The sequence below is a fragment of the Rhododendron vialii genome, chromosome 10a, assembly GCF_030253575.1.
Source record: "Rhododendron vialii isolate Sample 1 chromosome 10a, ASM3025357v1".
Taxonomy (NCBI): Eukaryota; Viridiplantae; Streptophyta; class Magnoliopsida; order Ericales; family Ericaceae; genus Rhododendron; species Rhododendron vialii.
The window spans coordinates 17,568,628-17,580,379 of record NC_080566.1 but is presented as its reverse complement, the minus strand read 5'-3'; the positions used below and the strand labels follow the sequence as shown (position 1 = coordinate 17,580,379).

Here is an 11,752-nt window from a genome sequence, read left to right as displayed (position 1 = left end):
CTACAAATCTAAAATCAGACATTAGTTGGGGTAAAAACCCGACACAGTTACCATTAACATGTGTGTGTGCCCATTAAGTGGTTGAATCATTAAAATGTGTGTGTGTGTGAACCTATTAAAGTGATTTAATCACTTATTAATCCCACCCGACACAGTTGCCATTAAAATCTTAGCAACTTCGCCGCAGCTTGTGTGTAAGCATTAACATGATTTTTTCAAAACCATTTTCTCCGTAAACCATCTGCGTGTAACACACAAACCAGATCCAGCCCAGCCTTGTCATTCCCTCTTTCCCGGACCCGGGGTGCTGTAGTGCACCTCCTGCACTACATGTGTAGTGTGACCAATCTGGCCGTCCATCTCAGCAATGGACGGCTCGAATTTTCATCCGAACAATGGATAGCTAGGATTTGTAAGAACTCGAATTAAATCCAAGCCGTACCGAGATGGACAGTCAGATCGGCCGCATCTCACCGTGTAGTGCGGCAGGTGCACTACAGCCCCTCCCATTCCCTCTTTCCCATGCTCTATCAGTAATAACCTTCGTTTTGACATTTCAGCTAAGACAACTGTTGTACAGAGAACCAATTTATACAACACTGGTATTTGGAAGTGTGAGAGACCGCAAACGACCAAAACACCGTAGCAAGCAAACTTATAAATAAACAAAAGTTCGCAGCAAGGGGCACAAATTTGTATGAAATGGGTAAAATCAACCTCCCTACAAATGTATACCAAGAGCTATAGCTTATGCAGTCCAAGTACCTTGACTTACATTACAAACCGAAGCGATCAGAAAGCTCTTTCGTACCTGAGGAAACTGATTTCTGGAACTCCAATAGGAAAATGCAATCAGACTGCATAGATAATCTCTCCACTGCTGTCGATATCAAGATCAGGATCATCTGAGTCCAAATCTTCCATGTCATCGTCCATCATGTCCAAGTTATACAGACCAACCGGCGGTATGGTGGCCTCAGAAATTATTTGCATGATCGTATCTATACTCTGCATGGGTTGATCAGGCTCTACGTACTGGTTGCTCATTGTCTTTTCGTCCATGAGGTCTGCCGGGAGGTTCTTTAGAAACCACTCGTGCTTAAATATCTCAGGTATTGTAATCCTCTGTTGCATCAGTACATCAAAAGGTAATTTAGCATATTAACTCATCGAACCATAAACATTAAAAAGATCGTAATAGTTTGACTACTATTGCTATTGAGCAACAAAAAAGTAAAACAAAAATGTAGTAATGAATGTAGTAAATGTATAATTTTGCTAACAAAATGATTTAACTGAGGTCAACTTACAAGTTCAGGCTGTTTAGTAGATCTAATTTAGGATTGTAGGCAACACATGTATATGTATGAGTCCATACGTGTATATGTGGATCCATATGTATGGCTATATATATGAGGAAGAAGATGAGGTTATTAAGGTCAATTCCAATGTTCCTTAACATCCATTATTGTGCACATTGGTCCAACAATCACATTGTGGTTATGTGCTGATAATCAAATCTAAGAGGGTGAAACCACACATGGGCCAAACCACAAGAGGTCAAAGTGAATTTTTTCCTTCTAATTAGTTGTGGGCATGTTATAGGCATTGCCAATGTAAGCACACAAGTTACAATGGCATCAATGGACGGTTTGGACCAAAGGGTTGATATCAAACCATTAAGAAATTAAGCATGACAAAGAAAGGTGTTCCCTTCGGTGCACCTTGAGGGCCTTAGCAGGGGGTCATTAAAGTCATCTCGCCTCAGGGAGGTTGTGGCTACCCCAGTGTAAGCTTTGCAGTGTTTTGCAGTCTAGATGTGCTCCTCAGTACACCTTTGATGGCTATGGTCCTAGCACCTCAAACTCGCAGGTAACTTTGTTCAGAGACTAAAGCAAGATGTGGGATGCAATCAAAGCTCCTATTTTCATTTATGTCATGTTTTCTATTGCGTTTCACATTTCCCAGGAAGTTCCACTTCATGAAAAGAAGAGGAACAACTTCCCTCAGCATCCCAAACAATACTTGAAAAATGGCAATTATGAAATTACCAACCCCCCAAATCCCCAGGATTCAACCTATTTAGTTCCTTGACCAAAACAAGAATTCTCGCCTTCAAATAGTTATCCAATCAATCTGATCCACGCCTTTATAACACTGAACTCCAACTCACCAATAAATTGCCAAAATAGAACTCTTCAATAAGAAACCTATAAATAAGCCAATGATTGGGAGGCGTGATACTATCAATTCCTACTATTACCCATCAAACCCATACAAGTCTTCCAACAAATTCAATAAACAAAATTTCAATTTAAGGGCGCGTGTTGCTAAGAAAGAATAACAATTTGCAAAACGCAGAGGGCGTTCCCTCCTTTGTTAAAAAAAAGAAAAAGGAGAATTATCCTCTGAAAATGCAATGCAAGCCCCATATACAGCTATCAAAGTGTCAAAAATTAAACATTACGGTCACTCCCGAAGGAAGAACGAGCTTTTGTCATCTCCAAAAGGCCACTATGCAATTGATCATATTTTCCATTTAGTCCTTCCACTCTGCCACTAACTCAAATTCCCTCTCATAATTTTAAGTGCCACCTTCGTTCCAGGAAACACTTTTTTTTTATTTCATAACTCCAGGCTCTTCGAGCGCACATGCTTTACGGTAACATTTCCAACCACTCTCCCATCAAGCTACTAATTTCATCCTTATTTGGAAAGTTCAGAAAACTTCATAGCTCCACTACCAAAGTGCGCATGCAAATGATGGCAGACGATTGCCAGGGTTCTAAATGGCGGCCTAGGCGCTTGGAGGTGCTCTGCCACCACGCCAATACCACTTGGCGTTTGATTGGGCGCCCAGGGAGGTTTGGCGGCCTAAAATATATAGTATTAAACTAAAAGGGCTTATTATGTAATTTTTACAAAATCATATATACATTATGTATGTGTGTGTATACACACACACAATTACATAATTACATTTACATCCCACACCCATTCTCACTCACTCCAGTCGATCGAAGAACAAGAACCGAAGAAGTGAAGAATGAGCCCTAGCGCGAACCCAGCAGTGAACGAGGTGTCGAGGTCCCATCGTCGTCGATCGGCGGTCCCGCCGGTATGTCTCTCTCTTGCGCTCTCTCTCTCTCTCTCTCTCTCGGCTCTCTTTGTCATCTCTCTCTCTCTCTCTCTCTCTCGATCAGGGCTTTGCATGTTTAATCCTTCTAGAGTTTTTTGTTTTGGTCAAATTAGTTGCTTGATTAGTCTGTTGTGGGGTTCTTAGAGGATCATCAAGAGGGTAGAACTTTCTGATTGAGTTGTTTGCTGTTTGCTATCAGAAAAAATTAAATCCTACTGTTCAATTTCCACATCTCTCTTCTGAGTTCAGTATTTCTGTGTGCAGAAGCACTGAATTTTCTGATTGAGTTTTTTTTTGCATTTAAAAAAAAAAAAAAAAGAGATTGTGCGAGTGTGAACAGGTTCAGTGTTGTATTAGTATACTTGTATTATTGTATAACTTGTATTATGTCAGAACCTTAGCTTAACTGTGAAAAAGTTTGACTGCATTGTATAACTTGTACAGTTATTTTTATAATGTGTAGGCCTATTGTAAATGTCCCAATCTCAAAATGTAACTTCAGTGGCCTCTAATGCCGCCACCGATAATTAAACAGCCCTTAAAAGAGCATCAAATGATATGGGATGGGAGTATGGAATGCTAGTGGATCCTACGAATTTGGATAAAATACAATGCAAATTGTGTGGTAAGGTTATGAGTCCAGGGATTAGTAGGCTGAAAAAACACATAGCTCAAATTAAGGGGTCTGTTTCCTCTTGCCCTATGCAAGCAAGGAAGATATAGCGAAGTGTAAAGCGGCAGTTGAAGAGGGAAGTAAGAAGAAAAAAGACAAGCTTCAAGTGGTCAAAGAGATTAGGGAGGAAATGACTATCATAGAAGAAGAAGAAGATGAGGAAGTTGAAATTGTAGGGACAAGAAAAAGGTATCGGATATCAATCCCAGGAAGAAGATGACGGGACAACAAAACATAAGTGCTTCACTTTGGAAGGCTAGAAGTGAGAAAGTGGACGGTTACTTGGCTCGATGAGTGTATGAAGCCGGTATCCCATTTCATGCTATTGACCATAATAGCTTCGCACAATTTTGTGAAGCGGTTGGACAATTTGGCGTGGGCTACCAACCTCCAAGCCAATCCAAATTAAGGGGGCCATTGTTGAAGGTGGAAGTGGAGAGAACCAAAAAATGTCTCAAGAAGCAAGAAGAGTGGGCTTCAACGGGTTGTTCTATTATGACCGACGCTTGGAGCGATTGAAAGAGGAGAAGCATCATGAATTTGTGTGTCAATTGCAAGGGACTACTTTTCTTTCTTCTAAGGAAACTTCGGATGAGTTGCACACGGGGGAATACATCTTCAACTATGTTGACAAATGTATTGAAGAGGTTGGTCCAAAAAATGTAGTTCAAGTGGTGACGGACAATGCATCAAATAACATGGCCGCGGCGGAGTTGTTGAAGGTCAAAAGGCTTATCATCTTTTGGAGCTCATGTGCCACCCACACCATAAACCTTATGCTTGAAGGAATTGGTAAGCTACCAAAATTCAAAGGAGGTATAGAGAAGGCAAAGGCCTTTACTATATTTATTTATGCTCACCAAACGACTTTGGCATTGATGAGAAAAGCTACCAAAAAGAGAGATAGTGTGAGGCCGGGTATGACTAGATTTGCAACATCTTTCTTGACTTTGCAAAGTTTGGCGGAGAAGAAAGAAGCCTTGAAGGTAATGGTTACTAGCAATGAATGGGGAAAGAGTAAATGGGGTCCGAGTAGCACAAAAGGGAAAACACCATATGCTACCGTGCTTAGTACATCATTTTGGAATGGTGTAAGTCTATGCTTGAAAGTGTTTGCTCCGCTAGTGAAAGTGCTTCGACTTGTTAATGGGACCGTCCCTCAATGGGCTTTGTATATGGAGAACTACAAAAGGCGAAACAAGAGATCATAGAGGCATGCAAATCTAAAGAGGCTCAATACAAGCTAATATTAGATATCATTGATACAAAATCTCAAGGTCGGCTAGATAGTCCATTACATTTGACAGCTTATTTGTTGAATCCTTTCTACTTCTATAAGGATCAAAACATTCAAAATGATTCATGCATCATGGAGGCGGTTGTTGAATGTGTTGAAAGATTCGATCCGGAAGATGTGGATGCCCAAGATTATGTCATCAATAAAGAGTTGTTGATGTACAAGAACAAAGCGGGTATGTTTGGAAAAATTGTGGCCCTTCGCGGATGTGAAGCAAACAATGACAATTATGATCCGGGTAAATTATGGCTTTTATTACGCTTCTTAGTTCTTCATTTAATTTACTAATTACTAGTAATGTTAGTAGTAAGTTAGTAACTTAGTGCAAATGGAATTTTAAGTTGTTTTTATTTTCACGACTAGTTGGTTGGTGGTCTAATTATGGCAACTCTACACCCAAATTGCAAAGAATGGCTATGAGAATTCTCGCCTTGACTTCAAGCTCATCCGGAAGTGAAAGAAATTGGAGCACCTTTGAGGGGGTAAGTCCATATACTCTTCTCTCCCTCTCTCGCTCTTATAGTAATTTAGTAAATTAGTAGTTTGAAATTATTTAATAAGGAGAAATGGCATGGATTTTTTTATGTATAGATACATACAAAGAAAAGGAATAGATTAGATGCAACAAGGATGAGCAATCTAGTGTACGTCTAATTCAATGCCAAACTCATCAACAAGAAAGCAAGGAAGGAGAAAAATGTCTTTCTTGCTAGCGAAGCAACCAATGCACAAGGATGGATTGTTGAAGGTGGTGATGATGATGAAGTTGAGCCGGGTTCGGGACTTACATATGAGTTGCTTGCCACCACTATGGGAGTGGATGAAGTCTCTATGCCTAGAAGAAGTGGTAGAAATATTGGAGTACGTGAGCCGCGAGAGCTACATGAAGATTTTGTATGGGAAGATGACTCCGAAGGGGAGGGAAATGAGGAGATTGACTTTGAGTCAGATGGAGATCCAGTTTTGGAGGGGTATGGAGGAGAAGAGTTAGAGGAAGGAGATGAACTTTGAACTTGGCATTAGGGATCTTTGATCTCGTTTATTTCTATTTATTGTCTTATTCAACTTATTTGCTAGTTGCTACTACTTAATTTCATTTGGGTTTGTACTTTGAAGTTTGAACATTAAACTTTGCATCATGGTTATGTCTACTTATTGTCTTATTCAACTTATTTGCTAGCTGCTACTACTTAATTTTATATGGGTTTGTACTTTCAAGTTTGAACTTGCATTTAGGATACATGGAATATAGTTTGATTAGAATATTGGATAATGGTTTGTTAAAAAAAAAAAAAAAAAAATCCGCCGAATTGCTTGGTGCCGCCTAGGCGGCTTGGCGCTTGGAGGTGGGTCTCGGCCCGATTACCGCCAAGTGCCATTTAGAACATTGACAATTGCTCAATGTCAGCCAAGAATCAAATGATGGCAGACGATTACTCAAAGACAGTCCAAATAAAGCAAAGTAGTTCTACACCAAATGATGGCAGATGAATGCTCAATGAAAGGCGAGAATCAAACAGAATAATTCAAGTTGAAAATCATATGCACCCAAATCATGATATCTTAGAGGCAGTATCAGTATCCTATTTTCCAAACTGTTAAAAATGTGCATACCAAGTTTCTTACACCTAAAAAACATAAACCTGTTTAGGGTCTGCAACAAAGATCCTCGAGATCAGATGCCGACATGCAGGTGCAACTTGAATATTATCTGGAATAGAGTATTGAACGTGAAGAATTCTCTGCAGAAAAGAAAGAATATCTCGTACTCAGTAAAACAATTCTATGCAGTAGATACTGTCACACTGAAGTCAAGTAACTAAGAAGGGTATAAAGCAATACATGTATTGTCTTCCGGAAGTCCTTCGGTTCATCAGGGTCCTCAAAAGGATACGAACCAACCAGCATCACATAGAGAGTCACACCACAGGACCACACATCAGCAATCTGCAATTGGAAACATGTATGAAATCCAAACCTACCAAGCTTGGATCGTTACTAGATATAGCAAAACATTGTCCTCCCTCTTATTGGTTGAAAATGGTGTGGATCCCACCATAAAGTGATGTCATGCTTACCATGCAATACTTTTTGGTAAGCATGACATCACTTTATGGTGGGACCCATGTCATTTCAACCAATAGGAAGGAGGGTAATGTTCACCCTCTCAAGTGGAGGGTGAACAAAACTCAACTCCCTGATAGGTAACAAAGTCAACTAAGAAGAAGAAATGCAAAACTTGAGCTGACATAAGACATTCTTGGTCTGTTCACAATAAATCTAAAGCCACAACATGAAATGGTCGAATCTTGTAAAACAGTGCAAAACTTGATTGATCTGCGTAAGCATAAGAACTGGTTTTACCTTGCCGTCGTATTGCTGCCTAAGCAACACTTCTGGTGCAATGTATGCAGGCGTCCCCACAGTTGATTTTGGCTGCGAATGCAACACAGAAGACTGGAAAAAACCATCCAAGTTCAGAGTAGAACAAATAGTAATTTATCCAGATTGCATATATAAGAAATGGATGATTATCAGTCCAATGACAGAAATAGTTTGGCAATGAAGTTGACGAGTTCTTCACAAAAAGTTATTAAGATATTAAATACCATCAAAAGGACAAGAAGGGAAGAATATGGGAAGAGAGAGAGAGCGCGAGCTACATCAGACTTATTTACTCAATAGTCAATACATATGAGCATCACAAAATTATACTATTGAATTGAGATCTACATTGCTAGAACTTAATAAGCACTAAATTAAGAAAGAGAACACATGAAAAAAAACGAAGTCAAAGTACAATACCTTAGAGTATCCAAAGTCGCATATCTTCAATCGAGGAGCAGGGCTTCCATCCAACAAAGTGTTTTCCAACTTCAAATCCCGGTGACATACTTCCTTGATACATTGGAAAGAGCAAGCAAGGCAAATAAATTATCCCATTCACCTCCTGGGATGACAACTAGATTAATAAATCAACAAACGAAACTTCAAAGCATAGAGAAAATTCACTTACCATTCTGTGACAATAGCTGACTCCAGATATTAACTGTTGAAAGAAGAAGCGAGCCTGCAGCAACACCAGGGTGAACCACAGAAACATATTTCAACAGAAAGGCTAGTCTACATATAAACAGTTAGTCACCAACCTCATCCTCACTGAATTGCCCAGCACTGCATATTCGATTAAAAAGTTCTCCACCGGCTGCATACTCCATTACAATAGCCAGATGGGTTTGTGTCAGTATGACCTAGAGAAAAATTATTTGCAGAGTATGATTAAGATATAACACCCTTTTGATAGGCATAAAACAAGAAATGGCAAGCTGAGCAAACCTCTTTAAACCGAACAATGTTTGGATGCCTCAAAGACCTATGATTTATGATTTCCCTTTGGACATTTTCATCTATCTGCAACTTGGAAAATCCAAAAATAAGAAAACAAAAGAAGATCTTCTGGAAAGAATCAGAATTCTTGTGACCGTGTGCATGATTTGAGTGTATGAGAGAGAGAGAGAGAGAGAGAGAGAGAGAGAGAGAGAGAGAGAGAGAGAGATGTGACGTCTTATCCAAGGAGTTTGTCCCCCCCAAAAAAGGACTCTAACTACATGGTGTGGCCTGATTGATCACGAACTGTCTAACCATGAAGCCAGTTTCCTGTAGTTCAAACTCCACCTTTCTAGACTAACCCCCGCATAAGCATATGTACCTTGCAACATGTCAGAAGTACTCTGAGGTTACTCTTATTGTTGGGCTATGGTGCACATTTTGATGTTCCACTGAATGTTGATAGCATGCTTCAGCTTCTTGTGGAATTTGAACGTGGTTGTATAGATTGTTTGATTTGTGGTCATTAGGAAATACAGATCTCACCATACTTAAAGTCCATTGTCATTTTTTGGTTTCCATGACATTAAAAACTACTTGTTTGACAGCTAAGATTCTGCATAACTCCTCAGCTTATGGACCATGTAAACATTTAGACGTGGAAGTTTCCAAGAAAACGTATACTTGTGTCATATGACTATGCCTAGTGTATCTGCAAAGGAGAATTCCCCACTGTTCCATTTACTGTTCCTTCCCACCTAAAGCCCAAGTAACCAACACACTCAACTTTTGTTCTTTTTGCTAATTATTCTAAGTTTCTTACCAATGCTAACAACCAAGTAGCACGGACACAGACATGCCAACAGAAACCTTTTCCAAACATAATAGGACATGATATGTCAAGGAGATGTTAACTAATATTATGTCTATATGTACAAAGCTACATAAGACTTGGCCAAAATTGAAAATAAACGTATTCAATAACTTAAAATCCAAATATGTCATCCAAATAGGAATTGCAATCAACTAAACTGATACATAAATCGTATATCTTTTACACAGAAATTGTTCTGTCGATCCATACATGATCCATCGCATGCATCATCTGACACAACACTTCAAAAAATTAATATGTCCATCGTTCTAGTGTTGTCACTTGTCACCATACCCGAGCATTTTTGGTGGACCTAGGAAAATACGTCTACATGATGAAACGTTTGTCCCCCAACCACCCGAATAGTGAATCTGTCCCAAAGAACAAACAAAAAACTTTTATAGTAGTGTTCAAGTGGTGTCTAAGAGTGATGATCGTTGGTGTCCAGCACGAACATGCATCACATTACCTTTGTTGAACAATCCATGCTTCTTTGGCCAACAATAATCGCCAACTTTGAAGCTTTTTATCATAGGGATCGCACATCAGATGCGGACAACATACATCCATCTTGGGGAAGCCTTTAGGGTTGAGATCTTCAGAACAAGCTTGTGAGATCAGCTGTTGCGTGAGCCAAGTGGAAAATAATCCTAGGTGGGGGTTGGCAGCAAGTCTTGCATGGTGGCAGAGTCAGGGTCATGATTGGTTGGAGGTGGAGCTGTGAGTACCCATATCACATGAGAATGATCGACGACATCAAGCAAGAACATATCTGATGGTGTAACATAGTAATAAATTATCGGGTGGTCTTGGGGTACCGCCAAGTGATGCCCCAACGCTAGGGGTGTAAACGAGCCAAGTTTCGTAGTGTTTGAGCTTGGATTGTTTACTAAACGAGCCTAAAACTCGAGCTCGGTTGTAAACGAGCCAAGCCTAGCTAATTTACTTAATGAGCCTCTTTAAACGAGCAGAACCTATACAAATGAGCCGAGTTTTTGAGTGTCGAGCTCAACTCATTTAGTAAACGAGCCCAAAACTCGAGCTCGAGTTTGGCTCGATTTCTAAATGAGTTGAGCCGAGCCACGAGTTGCGCAGCTCGGTTTGTTTACAGCCCTACCCAACACCCTTATCACCCACCATAACACATTCTTGTGGAACCCAGTAACAAGGGAGATAAGGTGTTGGGGCACCGCCACCAAGACCACTGAACAGGCATCCATCCTTGAGAGACCTCTCGGCGGTAGAGAGGCAGACGAGCAACCCCGAGATCCAAGCTCATGATGTCGGCCAAAGCAGATGAGATTTAAGATGTGGTGACCAATCCTGTCATGTGCCACGGAAAAGGATACATACTACTAGCCGACTAGGTACGTTGTTCAGTCCCTAATCTCTACTTCCGTCGATAATTCAAACTTCTAAAAAAATTGCCAAAACATCACCAGACAAGAAATTCCCATCATTTAAACCAACAATGTAAACTACCAACAGCATCAAACTGTCCCAAACCAGACCAAACAAAATCAACCACTGCCAAAAAAAAGAAAAAATTAAATCGACCAGAAACACTAAAAATAAGCACAACGAAACAACTGGAAACAAACCCCTGGTCCTGACCTTATCGCCTCGCTCGATGTACTTGACGGCGACGAGCTCTTTGGTCAGTTTGTCCCTCATGAGCCTAGCCACGCCGAAGTTTCCAGAGCCGATGTCTCGCACGAAATCGTACCGATCGCTGTCGTGCATGATCGGCATCTCCATACAGGGCGGGCCCACCGTCATCGCCGGCCGATCCATTCCCGTCGCTTTCCGTAATCACTACTCCACCTTCAAACGCTCAAAATCACATCGACGGTTGAGTGAAAAACGGCGACGTTAAGTGACCGCGGTGTTGTGCCCTAAGAAGTCGGTTACTTCCGTGCTTTCAGTTTTTGTATCTACGGGTATGTGTATAGGTATGCTGTAGTTTACTCAGTTTATGGGAGTTGGTTTTAGAGAGAGAGTGAGAGAGAGAAAATGTTAGGTCGGCGACGGATTTTAATAGAATATCTCTGGAGTGGGAAGGTGGTGTTCGCAAGGGGAAAATTTGCGGAAGACGATGAAGGTAGGACGACGCCGTTTAGATAGGCTGAGGTTAGGAAACGATGACTGTGATAGTGTCCATAATTTAAGGGTCCTACCATATACAACTACGAATTCATTGCCAGTAGCCCGTGCTAAATAAAACACCTAAATCTTAAAACAATTTACTATGTATGACATAATAAATATCCAAGAACTTCCAAAAATATCCTTCTCCACCCCTAAACCGTAAAACGATGACACACCACCATCTTAAACTCCTGTCTCCCAACTCCTCTCTTTCTCTCTCCCCATTGCCACCGCTGTCTCCCAACTCCTCTCTCTCTCTCTCTCTCCCTCCCATCGCCAATTTTCTTCTTGTTG

General features: G+C 40.6%; 2 protein-coding genes across 2 annotated transcripts; one reads left to right on the top strand and one right to left on the bottom strand.

Annotated features, from left to right (window-relative positions):
- Positions 1-528: 528 nt before the first annotated feature.
- On the bottom strand, positions 529-11,401 carry LOC131303701 (serine/threonine-protein kinase SRK2I-like). The gene is made up of 9 exons (XM_058330696.1): positions 10,925-11,401; positions 8,446-8,520; positions 8,259-8,360; positions 8,126-8,179; positions 7,915-8,007; positions 7,474-7,566; positions 6,952-7,056; positions 6,753-6,851; positions 529-1,125 (listed from the first exon to the last, which is right to left on the bottom strand). Exons 1-9 carry the CDS (start codon positions 11,102-11,104, stop codon positions 853-855), a joined length of 1,074 nt encoding a protein of 357 aa, XP_058186679.1. The 5' UTR covers positions 11,105-11,401; the 3' UTR covers positions 529-852.
- LOC131303705 (uncharacterized) lies at positions 1,150-5,377 on the top strand. The gene has a single exon (XM_058330701.1). It carries the CDS (start codon positions 4,262-4,264, stop codon positions 5,021-5,023), a length of 762 nt encoding a protein of 253 aa, XP_058186684.1. The 5' UTR covers positions 1,150-4,261; the 3' UTR covers positions 5,024-5,377.
- Positions 11,402-11,752: the final 351 nt, after the last annotated feature.